At 40.8% G+C, this 21,416-nt stretch overlaps 1 protein-coding gene across 2 annotated transcripts in view; it reads left to right on the top strand.

Moving 5' to 3' along the window:
• WDR11 (WD repeat domain 11) overlaps window positions 1–6,646 on the top strand; it is a 53,530-nt gene extending 46,884 nt beyond the window's left edge. For both annotated transcript variants that reach the window (XM_088670505.1, XM_088670506.1), the window contains exons 23-29: window positions 108–285; window positions 911–1,006; window positions 1,210–1,375; window positions 1,883–1,980; window positions 2,994–3,139; window positions 4,118–4,198; window positions 4,606–6,646. In XM_088670505.1, coding sequence (XP_088526631.1) covers window positions 108–285; window positions 911–1,006; window positions 1,210–1,375; window positions 1,883–1,980; window positions 2,994–3,139; window positions 4,118–4,198; window positions 4,606–4,753 — 913 coding nt within the window. In that variant the 3' untranslated portion in view covers window positions 4,754–6,646. The remainder of the gene's footprint in view (window positions 1–107; window positions 286–910; window positions 1,007–1,209; window positions 1,376–1,882; window positions 1,981–2,993; window positions 3,140–4,117; window positions 4,199–4,605) is intronic.
• The last annotated feature ends 14,770 nt before the right edge of the window (window positions 6,647–21,416 follow it).

Genomic DNA, 21,416 nt, shown 5'->3' with positions numbered 1-21,416 from the left:
TCCTTGGAGGAAAATGGGTTATATATGATAAATAAATTGCCTATTTTCTGCATTACTTCTTTGTGTTGCTGATGGTGAATATAATGGCAGTTGTTTTATTTTGCTAGGCTGTATGGAGATGAATCTGAACTGCATTTCTGGACTGCTGCCGCCCATTATTTGCATACTTTTTCCCGGGGGAAACCATTAACTGTAAAAGCAGAAGACACACTGATTCCTCAAGGAAAATGGATCAATCCACTGGATATATGTTATGATATACTGTGTGAAAATTCTTATTTCCAGGTATTGCAAGATTTTAAAACTAAGTCAATCTCTTTGACATAAAAGCTCTTCTCTTATTCAGAGCTTTTATATTTAAGAGCATGTCTAATTGTTTTTGTTATTCATGCACCAAAATATTTAATTATGTGTGTTTTTTTTAAAGCAGTTATACTACTTGGTTGTAATAAAATCTCTAAGTGGTTTACAAGGAATGTAAATAGATGTACAGCACAGTTCAATGTTTGTTGAATTTAGAGAACATTGGTCACTGATCACTGTAGAAATAGTATTTATTTTTTATTTTGCATTTATAGCCTACATTGCCCCATAGCCTGTGGCCTGATTTATACCAATTTTGCTCTAAAGACTAGGTGAATTACAATCAAGAGGTTCACTGGTCTTGGTTGTGAATTTGAGGAGCTTTCAGAAACAGAGGAGTTAACTGAAATATTCCTGTCTCCTATTGTACAAATGGGCTAAATTTCCAATAGCTTAACTTCATTGTCAGGCAAACCCACAGCGTATTGTCAATCATAGACCCAAAGTGATGCAATCTAAATACCTGGATTCATTGGTAGTGTAGTCTCATATGTCTTGTTTTCTGAAAAAATCATTCTCAGTTTCTTAATCACTTGATTATTTGCAGAAATTCCAGCTTGAAAGGGTCAATCTCCAAGAAGTTAAGAGATCAAATTACGACCACACCAAAAAATGCACTGACCAGCTGCTGCTTTTGGGACAGGTTTGTGGCACCTAGTTTAGACTTTCTACAGTTGTTCAGTTTATTAGCAGGCTATGAATAAATGAGTAAAACATTGACATTAGGCATCACTACAATGTCATTTTTGTTTTCTTTAAAAAAAAACTTGTGTGGTGGGTTAGGTATTTCTGAGTGTAAAGGAACCATTGAAAGCTGCATAATGTTTTGTTTTTCCTCTTTCCCAGACTGACAGAGCTGTACAGTTGCTTCTGGAGACAAGTGCCGAGAATCCCTATTACTACTGTGATTCCTTAAAGGCATGTCTGGTCACAACAGTCACTTCCTCGGGTCCTTCCCAAAGTACTATTAAATTGGTAGCGACCAACATGATTGCAAATGGAAAGCTGGCAGGTGAACTGTTCTTTCTGTTTCTTGAGCCCAAATTACTGAACTGACTTAGGGGTCATGGGGGGAGAGGAGAGGGAGGGCAAGTTCCTTTGTGCAGCCAAAAGCAGCACTTAGTTGGATACCGCTCCCAGTTTTGAGTGCCGCTAGACACTTGCAAAATTGCCTGCATCATATTTAGCTAGGATAAAGTTCAGCTGATTTTATGCTGTGCAGGGACTGCCTTTGTAGATAAAAGCAGACGTATCTATACTTTTTTTGTGCTAATGGAGCATTAAAAGAAGGGGGATAATAAAGTTAGCCGCAAACACGGCACTGCAACTGAATGGTTTCTTTGAGCTCTTCGAAAGTTTATTTGGGCTCTTTTAAGTGTCTTTCTACAGGGTGGAAATAAATGTTTGTAAGTAATGGAATTTGGGTCAGAGGGAAATTGGGCTGCTTGTACTCTCCAGGTTGGAATACTCACAATTTCTTTGATATTCTCCATGTTTTTAAATTGTGTCTTGTTTTCAGAGGGGGTCCAGTTACTGTGTTTAATAGATAAAGCTGCTGATGCCTGTCGTTACCTGCAGACCTACGGTGAATGGAATCGAGCAGCATGGCTTGCAAAAGTAGGCAATTTTCCTCAGTCTATCCTGTATAAGTTTCTCCTTGCTAATAAATGTTTAAAGCTGGCACACTCTTAGTTCACTCACAGGAGGGTGAGGTATTCTCAGCTTCAGTGTTTTTCACTCTTGGGGGGTGGTAAATTCCACGCATGCACATTTTGATGTATTTGGTGACAGCCTGTTCAGGAAACATCACACTGAAGACTGTTCAGTTTTAGCGATACACATCAAAGGGAGTATTGCAGACTTCTGAATGGAAGCAACAAACATTGGGATGGCAGTGGGAGGCTGTTAATGCCAATTCCAAGGGAGAAGAGATGTTTAACCAGAATCATTGCCTTTGGAAATGAGCTGCTTCTGGCAGTGAGATATAAGATATGTCTGTCTATAACAGCTGACGAGTTGTTTTCCCTCAAAATACTTCCAGGTGAGTCCTGCCCATGTCGCTTGTTTGGAAACTCACAGATCTCTGGAATTTATTTTATTATTTATTTATTTATTATATTCAGGCCCAGCTTTTACTTCCAAGTTCTTCCTTTTGCCTCCCCATGTCTTCCTTCACAGTCTCCTTCTGACCCTATGTTACTCTTTGCCTCCAGTTTCTATAGCCTCTCAAGCTCCCTTGTGCTGTTTATTGTGGTCAGACATTTCCCTGACCTTGCCTCTTGTGATGGTGTTATTGTTGCTTTCTGCTACTCCACTGACCATGCTTAACTGGAACCCTCTTGCTTTTGGGGAAATACATTTCCGCTCAAGGCTCTTGGCAGGACCTGACCTTGGAATTCATGGCGGGAACACTGGTGCTTTCTGCAGGATGTTCACCAAAACAATTGTGCGAATACAAATCTGTAAGAATGCTCCCCACCCCCAAATGTTGTTTACCAAAAACCTTTTTAAAAGCTTCCATCCAAAGGAGAGGTAATATAACTGGTATACAATATTACATATATTTTTGTACCTTATTGTGCTGTTTCTTGGCTTCTAAGATGGCTTAAAATATTTCTAATCTGTCACAGGTTCGTCTGAATCCAGAGGAGTGTGCTGATGTGTTCAAGCGTTGGGTTGATCACCTTTGTTCTCCACAAATCAATCAGAAATCCAAGGCCATCCTTGTCCTCCTTTCCCTGGGTTGCTTCGTGAGAGTTGCAGAGATGTTGCACAGGTCAAATGAGACATTTTTTCTTTGCTTTGTTTATTTGAAAATTTCCTAGGCATTCCTCAATAGATGTATATACTCAGCGGCATACGTAAAAATACTGTTGTTACAATTTTTGAGGTCAACAACAGGACCATATATTCAAACAGAGGAAAACCAAAAGTAGAAAAGATGCACATCCAATTGAGAATTAAAACAGCAATTATACCTAAAGGGCGTATCTGAATAAGCAGAATAAGTTCAAGTGCATGTGTTTTCTCTGAGAGAGAGCACCTTAATTTTTCAGTAAGTAATCTGATTGGGCTCCAATCCTGTACCCAGTTACCTGGGTGTGAGCTTCATTAAACTTCAGTAGACATTTATTGTATTGTGCTGCTATTTGTGTTTTAGCCTGTTACAGCAAACACATTAAGTGTCCTTTGGTAGCCAGATATATTGTGGTATAATCTTTCATGGATTAGCTCACTTGAAGTGTCATTTTCAGTTGGTAGATACTATAGAGGTGTGTGAGCGCAGTTGCACACAAACATACAATGTAAGAGAACTATGTAAATGCTGGGCAGAGGTCTATGGAATACAAGCATTTTCATGGACTAGAGTCCACTCCATCAAATGCTATGGGGAATCTTCAGCTGGCAGATAGATACATGTACGCAAGAGACATAATTTCACGCAGTGGGCCTCAAAAGCCACAAAATGAGTAAACTACTATTTGTATCTCCTTGTTAATGTGTTTGAACTGTTATATTTCTTTAATCAGTAGAGGCTAGAAAGTAGTACTTTTACTTTTGGTGGCACAAATGCACGTGCTATATAAATTCTTGCTCAGAATTAGGGAGCTGAGCCTGTGACCCTTTCCAAGTTTTGCATTAGAGGCATTCCTGAGTACAGTCGCAAGCCTCTCAACATACTCTCATAGTGACAGAGAATGTTGTAAGCTGCCCTGCCCTTAAAAAATAAAAATAATCTATTCTCTTTTAACAGCATGAGGTATTTTGACAGGGCAGCCTTGTTTGTTGAAGCTTGTCTCAACTATGGCACAATTGAAGTCAACGAAGATGCAAATATCCTTTTTATTCAGTGACTGAATACAAGACGTCTCTTAAATAGGACTGCTTTGGGGGTTCTGTACTATGTAATGTGTGTTTCAACTGAATTACTCATTTTGAGAGAAGAAGAAGAAATATTCATTGTTGAGGGAAGGGATAACATTTTCCCCAAAATGAAATGGAGGATCCAGGTGATTATAAGCAGAGTGTTCAGTGAAAAATAGCACAAGTAGTATTGGGCATTTTCATGTTCAAGAGCCAAGTATTAAATTTTAATTATTTAATTTAATTTAAATTAATTTCCATCACTTTCTAGAGTCATTATGATGACTCTGTTTTGTGGGGGATGGGAGAGAAGAGGTCTGGTAGCTGGTTGTCTGTTTACTCACTTCACTCTGTGCATTCCTTAACCCCCACTTTACAAAAACTCATCCATGCAATATTTGCAGACTATGCCAGAAGCCTGAAGACTCTGGGGTTTAAACAGGCTGCTACTTTATTTGCCTCAAAAGCGGGACCAGCTGGTAAAGATCTATTGAATGAACTTGAACAGCTGAAAGAAGAAGAATGACAGCTCTTAAGCGAACCACTAAAACCTGAGATTTCCCATCAGATGTAGTCATCAGTGAAGTAACTCTTTTAAAAGACAATGAAGGTGGCTTCTTTATGGTGAAAAATACAGTTTGGTCACAGTATAAATTGGAAATGCTGAATGTCATCTGTGGACAGAATTTTCTCCTAATTTGTAGAGATAATGAGTTAAGGAAATGTCTGCATTTCTCTTAAACCAAAATTCAAGTGCTCATAATAACTTTTAGCTACTTAAGGTAAAGAAATGATTCCTCTTCTGGTGTCTTTGAATGAAAAGTACAGAGCCAGGAGCAGTCCAACATTTTGCAACCCCCATGCACCCATATCACATGATCTGACATTTCCAGCAGAATCTCTTGCAATGATGCAGATGATATTGGGACTCAGTCCTGCACTCTAGCATCCTCTGTGGCTTTGTGAAAGGGAGCATACATTTCAGTTTGTACACTGCTTCACTCGCTCTGCTAAATATATCACTGCTTCACGCAACATCTAAGCAGCTTGCTCACTTGATACTGGAGATGACCTGGTATTTCATCTCAAAGTGAGCATCTTCAAAAAGGGGGAGACTCTTTCACCCAAAAGCACGGGAGCTATGCAATTCCCAGAGCTTGTCTGACCATTTTTCCTTACCAGTTGAGGAAAAGCTTGGACAGGATTCCGTTTTAAAGCATGATCTCTGTCTATGTCTTCCTTCACCCCACATGACTAGTAAGCCCTGCTGTGGACTTGCTTGCTGCCACTTGGATGAGAAAATGTGTGATGGGATCCTGCATGAGCTTTAGCACCTTGTTGGGATGCTTCCCAAGCATTGTCAGACAAGCTCTGGAATTTCCCAAGTTCTTGCTGTGAAGGAGCCCAGCAAGAGACATAGATAAATTTCAAGTGGACTTGAATAAAAAACATATGAACCCTGCCGGATCAGACCAAAGACCTACCATCTGGCCCAGCATCCTGTTTTCCACAGTGGTCAACCAGATGCCTATGGGAAGCCCACAAGCAGGGCATGAGTGCAAAAGTCTATTTCATGCTGGACGTTTATGCAGAAGTCCCCTCATGCTGCCTCTGATTCTGGAGGTTGTATATGGTTATCGTGACTCCTGGTCATAATAGCTTTACCCTCCTTTTGTCCGATCCTCCTTTAAAGCTGCTCATTTTGCAAATAAAACTAAAAATGAGAGTATGCTCTCATGTACATTTTACTGAGCTCTCTTGGCTATTTTAAATAAACCTATAATCCTAACCTAGTTTAAATGAAACCGAGGTTAAACTTCTGCCAGTTGCATAATGTTGTTTTCTGTTGGGAACTGGGATGGGGGCCCTTTTTCAGAGCCACATTTCCCTGTGGGGGCAGCCTTGTGTGGCCTGCATGCCAGTGGTTGGTGGGGCCCAAGGCCCGTAGTAGGTGGAGCAACAAATAAAACTCTCACCTTCTGTAGTGCAGTCTACATTGCAGTCGTGTGAAAGCCCCACTCCAGCTCTTCTGTCCTTGATCCTACAAGCAAGAAACATTATCAAAGTTCAAGGGCTCTTTTTTCGAATTTTTTATGTGTGTTTTCTTTACAGACTGTATAAATTTTATGAAATAAATTCCCACCAGACAAAACCACTCAAGGTAGCAGGCCAGTGAGGGCCTTGGCCTGAGGAAACCTCTAAGGGCCAGAGAGGCTTAGGGGACACATTCAACCTACAGCTTGTAGGTTTAGGAAGAAAGCACACTTCTATTATTCTAATTCTTTATTTCTCAATTTGTATATTGGGCATTATGTGTGTGTTTAATTGCACGCTCAAATACATTCTGATCACGGCCTGGTCTCTCTGTGTTGAGGCTGCCATCCCATTCTGTATACATTAAAGCTTTATTAATGAAAAATAATGTATATTTTTAAATATTTTATGCAGCGTTTCTCCTCCAGAAAATCAGCATGGGTTTTCATCATCACTGTGGCACAATATGTATGGCTTCCTGAATCGCTTTGGTTCCACGGAGGTATCTATGGGTTCTGTTTTTATAAGTATGCATCTTCAATGGAAGGAAGCACACAAAAGTTTCCTCCTTTTCGACTGATGATCTAATCTAATATAATGGGTATACTGTGCTTAAAATGTATAGCTGCAGTACAGTACCAAATTCCATGATGCACTCACTCATTCTTAGAGCAGAAAAAGGTGTTATCACTTTGGGACAGCTTCCCCCTACATCATTCTTGATAGTAGGAGATAGTCGTAAATAGTAGTAAATCATTCAGTGAGAGCAAATGTATATTTCACAAGCAAGCACCCTATGGGTGGGGATGGAGAGTCAGAAATGAGCAAACACATGAAGACTTTATAAAACTACAGCCTTGGGAGGAAGATTCCCTACCTACATGGGCTTCATAATAATAAAATAGTAATGCAGAGTACAAGAAAACAGGGGGAAAATGCACATTTGGGATTTGGTTATTTAAACTTGCCCATATTATTTTGTTCATTGTGTTAATTATAAGGGTGTATTGTCAGGACCTATTTGCATTCCATGATTTTATAATTTCACTTATGACTTGCACTTAGAAATGGGTTCTAGGTCTTCAAACACAACTTTGTTTGCCAGTTTAAACAAATCAGTTAATTGTGCAATACTGATGGATTGATGTGAAACCAATGTTTCTGCTTTGGATCACAGCAACCACACAGACGGCTGCATTGCCTTTAACAGCTAATGCCACTTTGGCACAGCGAAGGGCGAAATGAAATATCTTACCAAAGGAAGAACAACAAAATGACCCCTTTTCAAGTTCTCGTGAGAGAAATGCTCATGTTGGTTGGATTTTCGACTTCTCTGGGAACTGGATTATTGGTTTCTGGCAATGTGTAATGTGCACTGAACTGTGGATTCATTTAACTGTATTTTGAATGTCTCCTTTGACTCCTTTTCATACAGATTGCTTCATAGGATCTGTGCAGTAGAGGATATTCTGATGCCGCCTCTTTCATCAGGTTGTGATTTCAAAATTGTTAGAATTTTAGACTGAGAATAGTCTTACTCATATCCTCAGACTTCTTGAAATACAGGGAGTCTTTGCAGTGGTTGAAAGGCTGTTGTGGTTAACAAGGCTGTTTGAGTGGCCTGCCTTCTGTGCTAGTGCTAAAGAGCTAAACAGTAGTGTTAGCCACTTGAAGACATCCTAAAACTATGCTAGGTACTTTATACCATGGCTAAGTAGAGATCTGTTCAAAACCCATTTATGATGTCTGGAAGCATTTCTATCTGCAAAATGGCCATAAGCTGTAGAAATGTATGAAGATGCTTGCTTACAAATGTTCTCAGCCTGCAAGACCTATCCCATTCATTCACTGTATCTGGCAGGAATTGTAAAAGTCTGGGTGGAGGGATATCACTAATTTCGACTGAAGCATCAGATCTGTGGGCATCTCCTTCCACATGCATGAAAATGCTGTGTTCGTTGGAATTAATAGGGCAGCTCACAGGAGAAATACCTCTATCAGAAAAAAACACAGGTCTAGGATATGATGACTGCATTTTTATTTCTTTGGTTCACAGTGACATCCCCCCCCACAAAAAAAACATCTATTTTTTTGTATTGCATGTCAAGTTATCTCTTAGAAATATTGGCTGGGGGAAAAACATGATTCTATGTTATTTGTGCTCATGAAAGCTGGTCAATTCAAAATAGTGCTTGTTGAGTGAATAATGTTCAGAAAACTGATTATCCTGATTTTGATAATTTGCTCATTTGCTAGCGGTTTGTCAATATTCACATTTTTTGTAGTCTAGTTTTTCCATATATCTTCCAGTCTCTTAAATTTCCTTTCCCTTTCTTTTCTCCTCCTTATGAAAGACATGTCCCTCTTTTTAGGACGCCTGTAAGAAACCCTTTTTAATTCAATTGACACACAATTACTTAAAGTTGCTCAGTAGTTTCCAAATTTGTGGACTTATTATTTTAATCTAAGCCAAGAGAACATTGCCGGTGGCAAACCTATTCACAGTGGAATTTGTTATATGGCATTCATAATAAGCTGATAAAACTGATACCATTGCTTATATACATGGAAAACTGTAAATTATAATGTCTTGAAGTGTTCAAGACATCTTCTTCAACACATTTCACTTGTCACAATTTTAGACAATACAGGAAGTGTGCAACTCCTGCCAACTCACTTTGGAAACACCTTGCGGGGTTTTGTGTGGTTTTGTTTTTTTTTTAAAGTGTGCTACTGTCACATCCGTGTCCCCTTGCAAGCTGTAGACAATGACTTGAAGTAGGATACAGGGAGGAGGTGCTAAACATGATATTGCATTGAAAGTCAACACAGCAATGTCCTGGTCCATTGGTAAAGAGAGAACATGTAATAACTTGGCCTTGGGGAAATTCACAACAGAACTGGCTTGAGGCTTTAACTTTTAGGCTAAGTCACATAACATACTGCCAGCCATGCTCTCAGTAGGCTCCATCATTAAGACATGTATAGCAGCAGCAGTCTTTTTGTAAAAACAAGGCTGTGCATTTGCCACTCTAGAATTTCACATAGTTATAGTTAACATTTTTTTTAATCAGTACCATCATGTTTGGAAATTGTTGACGTTGAGAGAAGTCTTACACTGGGTTTATGTGCTTCACAGAATGATCTGGTGCATGTTTACTCAGATGTAAGCCCCGCTGTGTTCAGCTAGGTCTACTCCCAACTAAATATGCACAGCATTACAGCCTTAAAGTTTGTATATTTTGCACAATATGAAGTACCCCGTCAATTCCTTGTGCAAAGATGGAACAAATCATTGTAAAATGCTTTTTGTTGTTAAGTCATGGAAAAGTTACTAAAATTTAGTTTCAAAAACAGTTAAGCGTGTTGTAATCCTAGAAATTGTGGGTGTACCCTGATATTGCACAGAGGTACTTAGTGAAAGTGTCATTCACATCACTGTGCCATAAGCTTTGGTGTGTTATATCTGTTTTCGTCCATCTGTAAGCCATTGGCTGAGTTGCTGTGGTACCACAGATGCAGGAAACTGTCAACACAGTGTTGACAAGCAATGTCAGTTTGGGAGAAAGCATACAGAGGCTAGGGACAGGAGCAAACAGGGAAGCTTTAGAACTGGAAAGTGCACAAACTACTTAAAACATAAGAATCAATTGGAATTTTTCTCCCTTCTACAATGGCTACATTGAACTCTCTTGCTGCCCCTGGTGGTGTGCAAAAGGTATAGCAGGTGGGGAAAATCATTATTAACAATTCAGTTGCCTGGCCACATGGATCATATGAAAATGAGCTTTCATGTACTAAATACTTTACACTTTCCTTTATGCCCAAATATATGCTGGCAGCATGTAATCACTCCCTTTTCTTCAAAATAAGTGGATAAAATTCATAACTGCAAGCGAGAGGGTTCTGTTGCTATGAAATGTAAATAGAGATTCCTCCGAAGGCAGGCTGGTGACAGGTTAAGTCATTCTTTTCTATTTCAATTATGCTTCACCTTTGATCTATTGGTTCTGACAAGCTGCCATAAGATTACTCTTCCTCACTGCAGATCTTGGTGGGAGCAAAGTATGGGAGGAAATATGTATCCAGATGAGGCTGAAATGTGATCAGACATATGAACACTGCTTGCAATGGAAAGAACTGACCTTTCTCAGTTCTTACATAGTGCGGAGCTGTCTTGAGTAACCCATGATGTGTTGTGTTACAGTTAGATTGGATGAAATGGAATGGCCAGATACTAAATTTAAAAATTAAATACCTCTCTTTCAAATCAGAACCAGTGAAGGCAGTGAATGTCCTGTGTGAGTGTCTGGAGGCGGTTGGAGGTTGGATGGCGGCTAACAGATTGAGGTTGAATCCTGACAAGACAGAAGTACTGTTTGTGGGAGACAGGAGGCGGGCAGGTGGGGGGGGACTCCCTGGTCCTGAATGGGGTAACTGTGCCCCTGAAGGACCAGGTCCGCAGCCTGAGAGTCATTTTGGACTCACAGCTGTCCATGGAGGCACAGGTTAATTCTGTGTCCAGGGCAGCTGTTTACCAGCTCCATCTGGTACGCAGGCTGAAACCCTACCTGCCCGCGGACTGTCTCGTCAGAGTGGTGCATGCTCTAGTTATCTCTCGCTTGGACTACTGCAATGCGCTCTATGTGGGGTTACCTTTGGAGGTGACCCGGAAACTACAGTTAATCCAGAATGCGGCAGCTAAACTGGTGACTGGGAGCAGCCGCCGAGACCATATAACACCGGTCTTGAAAGACCTGCATTGGCTCCCAGTACGTTTCCAAGCACAATTCAAAGTGTTGGTGCTGACCTTTAAAGCCCTAAACGGCCTCAGTCCAGTATACCTGAAGGAGCATTTCCACCCCCATCGTTCTGCCTGGACACTGAGGTCCAGTGCCGAGGGCCTTCTGGCAGTTCCCTCGCTGTGAGAAGCCAAGTTACAGGGAACCAGGCAGAGGGCCTTCTTGGTAGTGGCACCCGCCCTGTGGAACACCCTCCCACCAGATGTCAAAAGGAAAAACAACTACCAGACTTTTAGAGGACATCTGAAGGCAGCCCTGTTTAGGGAAGCTTTTAATCTTTAAGAAATTAGTGTATTTTAATATTTCTGTTGGAAGCCGCCCAGAGTGGCTATAAACACTATAAAAACTATAAACACATGCTGAAAAGGTCTTTGTGCCAGGCTTATGCAGGCAATAGTTAATGGTCTCTAATTTTATTTTTTTTATTTTAAAAAAACTTAGAGATTATAAACTTTGATTTTTATGATATAGTGACATACTAATATTTCTATAAAGAAGTACAAGTAACATGTTGGGAACAGCACAATGTTTAGCATGTTACTGAACTTAATGGGACCTGGTGGCAGCACGCACTTAAACCTTACAAATGAAAATCTAGTTCCCAATGTATTGAGATAATGAGAGCTGTAAGAATACTTGCATTCGGTACCCTTAGTAGGAATGGTAAATGTCAGCCTTCATTTTAGAGGCCTCAGAGTGCGTGGAGAAGTGTAAGTCGTCCCCCCAAAAATGGATTAATACGTAGCTGAGAGAAAAGGTTTCCAGACCCCCCTCCCCCAGGAGAGACTTTTTTCTGACAGAGCTGTTAGACAGTGCAACGGACTCCCTCAGGAGGTGGAGAACTAAACTGTATTAAAATAATAACTGGTTCTAAGTTCTTGCATGGAACAAAAAAGCAAGAGCGGCTCAACTTTGGTTGATGAAATCCGAGGACTAGTGATGCGGAAAGAGCTGTTCTGCAAGAGCCACCCCTTATGTTTCCTCTGAATTATTTCCTGCTACCAGCTTGTCTTCCATTCAGACCTCTCATTATCTCGTTATAGTCAAATTAATTGCAATGGCTGTTCTTAAATGTTGTTGTTCCTACTTTGCAAAACCACAAGCATCCTTCTTAAGGAACAATCTAAGCCATTCATGACAACATCCAACAGGCATTTCATCAGCAGGGCTCATTTTATCCTTTGTTTTATTTTTTTCTTTTCTTTTTAACAGAGCCTTCCAGACTCGGAGGAAGTAATTTGCCAGATCAGTGTTCTTTTGCTCTTGTTTTCATGGCTATGCCCCCCGCCCACCTTTCCTCTCGGGCACTTCTTATCCCTAACATGAGACACAGGCACTAAACAAACTTGCTCTTGTTTGACTCACTTCGACTGGGTTCCCTGACCTGGAACTTGGCCAAGGCAGACTACATAATGTAAAGATATGAACCCGCGAGGCATAAAAGCCAGGAAGTGAGCTACAAAGGCTTCCAAAAATACAGTGGGTATACCTTACTAATTTGGCCTGCCTCCCATTCCTCTATCACACATCCTATGCTGTAAAGCAGTCAATGCCCAAAGCCCCAGGCCAATGTATGCTGCGATCCACACCCAGAGCTGCTGCTCAAGGCAAGAACGTGTAAACTAACAGAGCTGTTCCCCCATTCAAACAAATGGGGAAGCTTAAGCATGCACATCATCAGGGGTCCTGTGCCCATCAGGAATCCTTTGACTATGGTGCCTGTGAGATCTCTGGTTTAGAGCTACCCTTTTTATTTTCGTTCGTTTCCTTCTAAGACCAAGCTGAATACCACAAAATGCCCATTTTCGATTGCCCTTGGCAGAACCGTTCAAATGCACACCTCCTCTCCTCTCCACCCCCAGTAAGGCAGCAATTGAGATGCTGCCTTTTCCAGTTAAGGAATCAATCTATAAATTATTCCTGTGTCCAGATAGCTTGATACACATGTCACTCACTTCACTGGAATGCATTGTTCTGAGGCTGGAATTGTACGCTTAGTATGCTTGCTTCAGTTCCATAGAAGACTTTTGCCAAACAATAACTCACCATGTGCAAGATTTAGAGATACCATGAAACTGCATTTCCCCCCTGCATAGCTAATAGTCTGAATTCTTATTTGTACATCACAGCCACGAAAGGGCTGCGCAAGTAGAAAGGGTGGTGACTTGTGCTAGCTTCCCCATGTTTAGGGGTAACTTAGTCAGCACCAATGGATCCAGAAGTACCCCCAATCTGTGTGTACCCGATCCTTCAGAGGGAGTGTAAATCCCATGAAGAGCAGGCAACCTCCAATCCATCTGGTCTAGGGAACCACACACTAACAGTGCTTCAGTCTTATCTAGATTGAGCTTCATTATATTGAATGCCATCCAGTCCATTACCGAGGCAAGACAATGGTCCAGCACTTCCACTCCCATCCCAGGGATGGAAGTTCAAACTTTCCTCTTATTCTCTTTCCTCCCTAAACGGCCTCGGCCCAGTATATCCGAAGGAGCATCTCCACCCCCATCATTCAGCCCAGACACTGAGGTCCAGCACTGAGGACCTTCTGGCGGTTCCCTCACTGCAAGAAGTGAGGTTACAGGGAACCAACCAGGCCTTCTCGGTAGTGGCTGGGGAAGTAGTGGCTGGGGAAACCCAGACAGGTGGGTGGGGTATAAATAATAAATTATTATTATATTATGATATGACCTTTGATTATTGCTTCCCTGTTCTGTTGCAGGTATGAATTTACTGTTTTAAGACAAAAATGAAGAAAACAATATAGCAATCTTGTTTTGATAATTTCTTATGTTTGTGACTTGTCTTGTGCCCTACTTTGTAGCAGAAGGAATGTTATCTGTAAATGAAATAAATGTGTTACATTATATTTTAGATTACATAATGATAATATCATTAGGAAAGATGGTACTGTTCCGTTACCTTCTGACACCTAGCACAATGTAGGTGCTGACTGACTCTTCTTTAGAATAAATGTTTTCCTTTCTACTCCTGTGCATATGATATTTACTGTTCAAAATAGTTGCTTTCAATGAAATGCCCTAACCTGTAAATGATAACCATAGCTCCTTTAGTAAAGACAGTCACAGACATTCTTACATATTTAATCCAGCAGAGTGCAGCAGAGATCAGGGAATCATAATATGGAATACTTAATTATATCATGTAATAGTGATTGTTGTGGGGAACAGAAACAAGCTCAGTAGTTATTTTAATCTAAAAGTGTGCTTAATGATATGGCAGCCCCAATATTACATTTTAGCAGAATAGCAGCAGTGTTGTGGCTTTTCGTGGAAAAATAACTATTTAAAATTAGAATGATATGCATATGGCAATTTGCATTTGGGAAAAAATTAGTTTGCATCAGAAAAATTGCTGGTGCCCTAGAATAATTTAATTAACTTGTTTGTTTTAATAGAAAAAAATTCCTTCAGTAGCACCTTTTTCTATTTTTTTCTTTTTTTCTATTTTGCTTCGACTCAGACCAACACGGCTACCTACCTGTAACTAGAACTATTGTTTGTTTGACTTTGTATTTAGTAAACAAAGCTAAATTGTTTGAAACTGCCAATTTTGCCTAATATTGTGTTTGCAGTTGGAAACCATTCATTGATACTAAAGAACTTATGAAATCGGGAGGGAAATATTTTGAAAAATATAGCAGTAGAAAATGTTCTGCCCCCTATCACTTGATAAAATATTTTCTTGAAAATCCTGCTTTTTTGTTTAACTGTCTTGAAAGGTAAAAATCCTATTGCTCTGCAAAGAGAAAGCAGAGACTACTTTTTCTTAAAACTGTGGAAATAATTCAGAATGAAATGATCTGATTCAAGTAGTTTAATGTGAACTGGTGGATTATTGGAGAACATTTGGTTTTCCATGAGACCTCTGTAACATCCTGTCAAAATTCTGAGGACAGATATGTTAAAAGCATAGATGATGAATGCATTTGGCTCAAAAGTAGTCAACAAACAGTGGTTTCTTGATTCCAGAGTGAAAAGCAAACTATGGTACTTAAAAAACCATCTGACCTAGGCTTGAAGACCCTATCTAGAACTTGAAATGTGTGTTACTTAGATCAGTTTACATATCTTACTGACAGAAGAAAGGAGGGCATGGAAAATTTATGACAGGAAAGACTTGGCGTGTCAGAGTTTTGAAAGCACAGATCAACAAACTTGCTCGTACATGTTTGTGTGTTCTTTCCCCCTCTCAACTTCTGGTGAATTGTTGCTCCAGAGACTGATTTTACAGATTTAAACCTTTTCAATAAGCTATGACAAGGTAAGAGCCTAAGTGACCTCAGGTGAAAGAGACCGGTTACTGCTGGGAGATATATTTGTTCAATAAATCATCATTTCAACAGCCAGGTTGCTTTAACTTTGCCAGCCCTTACATCACCTGTTAAGAATGCTGCCTTGGCTGCGGAAAGTCATGTTTGAGAGAAATTCAAAATGCTGGGGCTGTCCTTTTCTTCCTGTCCGTTTCAGCATACAGTGTATTATTTAAGGCCTGGAGTAAGAAGCCATAACAGGATGCAGAGAAGCTCATTTAGGAGTGCTGCTAGGCAGCAGCACCTTAAAGCATTCCACCGTAAAGTCATTAGGGGACCACATTTCGCTTACAGTTTGCATGATGCTTCTCTCTGTGTGTCATTTGAGCTCTCTGTGTTTCTCTTAAACGAGAACCAACTGGGGAGAAAGCCACAGCACCGGGATGAAGAAGAGAAAATCTCCAACATTGCTTTGGAAATTTCACAATCAAAAGCACATTTTAGAAGCCCAGCCACTGACAGTGTGAACTAAAATAGGAAACATATGACATAGGGAACATGACAGCTCAAAAGAGAAAGTTGAACGTTGTGACTATTTCATTATTTGTCTTCAAACAGTCTAGAGCAGCCTCCTCCAATAGAAGGCCTTTCAGATGGTGTGGTTTACAACCCTCACCAACCCCAGCCAGCATGGCCACGGACAACCTGAGTTCAAATCCGCGCTCACCCCGTGTAGTCAGCTGATGGGAACCAAAGTGCAAAACAGCTGAGGGCGCCCGGTTGGGGAAGGCAGATGCTCTCTCTCTCTCTCTCTCTCTCTCTCTCTCTCTCTCTCTCTCTCTCTCTCTCTCTCAAACTGTCCTAGAACTGCTCATAACTTTTTAAAAAAGATTATTTTGCCAATACATAAATCTAGTCACTAACTAAAGACTGTGCCACCAGCTTTTTGCCAATGCATGCTTGTACACGAGGAGCCGCACGTCTTGAGTGAGAGCTGAGCAGCAGGGGCAGTACTGGAAAATCTTCCTTCCAATGCTTGCCATATGTCCTCTTTTCCCAGGATGCATCCTCTTTTTCATGGGTAACCAAAGTGAGAGTAGTCATAGCGATCCATAGTTAAAAGTAGAAGTTGGCAAATGTGTCCTCTCTTTTGCTCTTCAAAATACGGTGACCCTATTAGGTGAACAGAGCTGGCTTTAAACAGGGGAGATGAAAGTTCAGATCTGCACTCACCTGATGTCAGCTACAGAATACCGGCATTAAACTATGGAGGCAGAATTAGGGGCATGTGACCAGTTCGATCGCACTTGGTGCAGAGCCTCAGGGGTGCTGCAGGGGTCTACAACTATTATGTAGAATGGAGTACGAGAGGCGGGGGTGCCGATTTTTGGCGTCACACAGGGCACTGCTGAAATTTGAGACCCTAAGGTCTGGCACTGCAGACTAGATCAGGTATGGGGAAGCTCACTCCCTTCATGCTTCTCTATGTGGTCCTTGAAGTCCTCCCCAGGCTACACCCCATACTGGTCCTGCTTTGCACCCTTGTATTTTTGCCTGAATCCTTTGTGTATAGACAGTAGACTACATTGGATTTGATTGATAAATGGCTTGAGCTGTTATAGAGCAGCTTCCTGGGTTCTTTATACTCTAAAGGCATCAGATTCATTTGCGTTTACACTCCATCAGAGTGTAGCTGTACAGAGCAACAAGATAAAAAGTAAAAACACATAAGAAGCATAGACAACGTAAAATGGCAACTCGTTCTACTTTCTGATGCAAAAGAGAGAGTGAGGAGTAGGGTGCCCCTAAGTTAGTGGTGGGACTACACATTGAAGGGATCACTTTGAGAGTTAATATGAGCACATAGATGAATGGTTTTGTTAGCTGAGAAAGACAGTACGTGTGGAAGTGGTATCAAAATACAAGGCTGTGCTAATATTTATACAGCTGTAGTATAAACAACCCCCTGTCCTTATGTTCCAGGTCAAATAACTTTTTGGGTCATGTCCTTATCTTTTAAATATCTATTTTGGCATAAAATAAATTCCCCTAAAAATCTTGAAATGACACAAGATGGCAGTGTTTCAGAGCATTGCTTGAGTAGGATGCTATAGCTCCAGGTTTTGGGTTGTTGTTGTTTTTTTAGATGTCCATTTCAGAAAATCCTCTCTGTTCAAGCGACCTGGGATACAGCTTAGCTTGATCATGGAGGTTTGTATAAACAGAACATTTCACCAGTGTATGCTGCATAATTGAGACTTGTGGGCACCGGCAGGGTGCGATTGTGACAGGCTGTAGCCCATTTTGGTCAAATGGCCCCAGGTTGTTTCGATGCCCTACAGCAGCTTTCCCCGGATCTGTGCTCCTCCAAATGTTGGACTCAGCTCCAAAGAGCAAGGTCACTTCTCAGGGATGATATCAGTTGTAGTCCAGCATCAATATGGAGTGCACTAGGTTGGGGTAGACCAGTGATGGCAAACCTATGACACGTGTGTCAGACGTGACATGCAGAGCCCTCACTGCTGGCACACGCCTCATCGGCCCATTCACACTGTTGTTGTTGGTCCCCCCCCAATTTGTTCTCCCGCTCCTCCTATGTTAGAGCTTGTCTCCACTACAGCTTGTCTCCGCTGTTGCTGGTGGCCAGAGATTGGTTTTTAACCCTTTCTGTGCTGTTTTTCTGCCGCTTTGGCAGACTATGATTGGGTGTAACAGTGTTCATTTTTTAACCCGTTCTGTGCTGGGGTTTTTTGGCGCTTTGGCAGACTATGTCGGTGCTGCGTGTTAGTTCCAGTGAAGGTATTATTCGTCATTTATTTCTGTTCTCTTTCCCCCCCCCCAAAAAAAGCGCAGCAGCTTTGGGGCACCCTCCCCAAAAAAGCAAAGCAACTTTTGCACCCCCCAAAAAACCTCCAAAACTTTGGTCAGCAGCTCCCCCCCAAAAAGCTCAACAACTCTGGGCACTTTGTGATAAAGAAGGGGTTTTTGGTTTGGTTTGGTTTGGTTAAATAATTAGGTTTTGGTTTATTAAATACAGTTACCGGTATATATACAATTATACATTTTTTTTATTTAAACTATAAATATCGTGATATTATGGTTTTTTTCTCGAAGTGACACACCATCCGAGTTATGCTTGGTTTTTTGGCGAATTTTGACACACCAAGCTCAAAAGATTGCCCATCACTGGGGTAGACTGACCTAGAGACATAAATATGCAAACATGCTAGTACTTATGTTCCTGCATTTGTAAACTGAATCCCAAGGAATGAAAATCTCTTCAGGAAATTAGTAGTTCCACCAAGGGACAAGGGAACAGTTGATCTGAGAAAGATGTGCTTAATTGCCTCACTGTCCCTGCATGCTACAGGCCACCCTTGTGATGCCCATGCATATAATATGACTGAAAGTCATTAAGTGAGTGATTTTTCCATCCATCATTAACTTGTAACTAAACAGCATTGATTGTTTTTTTCTTACGAAAACCTAAAACCTTTTATTCCCCTCTCATATGTATTGCCATCAGTTCATTTTATTTGCTACTTTCTTTACAGCATATGCTACCCAAAGGCATCAGAGCAAGTTATAACAGTTAATGTAGATCATAAAATATGAAATATACTATCTAAACTTGCCCAATGATTTATTCTTGGCCACTAAATGCCATCTAAAAGAAAATTATTGTATGCAATTTCTGCTTGGGCCACAAGTTTGTACTTTTTTCAGTCTTCGGGGAAAGGCTATTCTTCACTTGTGGAACAGCTATTAAGAAACCTCGCTATAAACCTTTCTTCTATATACATATATCTCTTCTATATACATATATTTTCATGTGTGGGGAAGGGAAGCTATGTCCCCCCCCCCACTTTTTTTTTTTAAAAAAAACCTCTCAGCCTTCCCTGACAATGTAGTGTCCATGCAAAGAAATTTGCTGGGAAATTTCAAGTCTCACCCCAACACATATACCCAGTCTTTTTGCAATCCCATTTAAAAATGTGTCTCTGTAAATATCATGGGCATCTATTTATTAGCATTCGTAACATCGCAATAGATCAGAAACACAATTCCCCTCCCCTCTCTCTCGCACTCAATACCAGTACAGCTTTTGTCTATGTTTAATATTTTCTCTCGCGTAAAAATATAGCCTATATTTAAAAGGTTAGTCAAAAAATCTTAAGGTTGTAGTGTTCCTACAACCTCTCCACTTGCCAGAATGTGCATCTTACATTACAAGACTCCTGCTATTATTTTATGAGTACTGTATTTCACATCTTTCAAAAATATTTTCATTGCTCATCTGTTTAATTCGCCACTTTGGTGTGCATTTAACCTAACTTCAAAGTAGAAAAATAGTTTGTCCTAGTCATTGAATGAGGATGGGAAAATCACACTGTTTGTAGTGGAACGAGAAGCAGTACAAATAATGGCTATGTGAGTTTTAGGGCTTGCCGAGAAGCAGTTCCACATCATAACGTGCCATGGAAATGCCCACATAGACCTTAGTAGCCATTGTAGTCTTCTGGCTCAGATCATTTAGGGCTTTTAAGGGGAGATCCAGAACCTTGAATTGGGCTCAAAAACAGACAATGGGGTTTGTAAAATATTGTTCCATGCCACCCTGATCTCTGAGTGGTTCCGGGCACTTTCTCAGGGCTCACATTTCCTTTGGGAAATGAGGAACAGAAGAGACTGTGGTGTCTTTAGGATATATTGTTTACACATATATACAACCTGATCCTACAATGGAGGGCTTCACGGCATTAAGACGTTGTTCTCCCTCTCTCTTTCCAGCTTGCTGCTTTGCTTCCAGGTAATGCCACTGCCACTTTAAACTCTGGCTTCATCCTTCTAAAGATGAGCTGGGGGAAGGGGACCAGACCTTCTCACACAGAGCTCCTTTCCATTGTTTCCCTTAATGGCCCATCACCCAGGCTATCACGTCAACACAGAAAGCTATCTTGGCTTCCATTTTAACACTTGCTGGATCCAGTGGTTAGAAGGGCCTAACATACAGCCTACTCCCCCCCCCCCAAAACACAACAATATCATTGATGGGCTCTAATCTGCAGTCTAGCTACTGAATTCTGCATAAGATGTACTTTCTGGATGCCTTTCAAGAGTAGCCTTGAAAAGTATGCTAAAGGAGTGCAATTTGGAGGTGGCCAACTCTAGAAAGTTCATAGGGGGTACACCAGTTGTGTTCATTATCAAATCATGTTTAATAGTATGTTCAGTAATGAATAATGTTTATTAGTGCATTGCATGGGGAAAGCTATAGTTACTACCCCCACAAAAACATATGGCCACAGATTATTCTCCCCTCACCCCCACTGTCCCAGTGCTTTAACTTCCAAGGAATTCCAAGTATGGTGGTTGGAAGCCACTTAGCTGCAGAACACTGGAAATTTGTTATAAAGCTATCTGACGTTGGAAGAGGTGCCTATGGAAGGAAGTCTACAGAACAGCACTTTGCTGTGAATCCCCTTAACCCTTGATCATGCCCTGTCACCATCCTTACATTCTAGGAACTGGCTTTGGCATTTGCCTTACCGCTGAATCAGCTGTTCAAACATCCTGTCCATTCACATTTTGTCAACTTGGCTTTGTATCTTTCAGGAGAAATTGCTTAAATCGTTTTGTATTAATTGGGCATTCCCCAACTCCCCAAAAGGTACTTTCCCCTTTCCCATTTTTTTCTTTTATTGCTATTGAACAAAATCTAGGAATGCTTTCAAATTGTAGCCGTTTTCTATTTTAAAACATTTTTAGCCATTCCCCCACGTAATACAAAATAGAAGAGGTATTTATGAATGATGGCTGCAGCATGAACCAAAAAATTATTCTCTATTAAGACTTGTTATCGCCAGTCCTGGTCAAATGCCAAACTAAGCATTGCGGCCAGTGACAGTTTTAAGATCTTATATACCTTGGGGGGTGGGGGGAGAGCTAAAGAAAGAGTTGACTTATGCTATTAGAAATTGTAGAGTCCCAGGAGCATACAGACTTCCTTTCTCGGCCTGATGTCCTCAGACTCTGTAGCCTCTACATGACATCATTCCAGTGTACAATCCGACTTTGTC

This window comes from Zootoca vivipara, chromosome 5 (assembly GCF_965207765.1).
Source record: "Zootoca vivipara chromosome 5, rZooViv2.hap1.1, whole genome shotgun sequence".
Lineage (NCBI taxonomy): Eukaryota > Metazoa > Chordata > Lepidosauria > Squamata > Lacertidae > Zootoca > Zootoca vivipara.
Note: the sequence above shows the minus strand (reverse complement) of the source record. Positions and strands in the feature narration are given on the sequence as shown.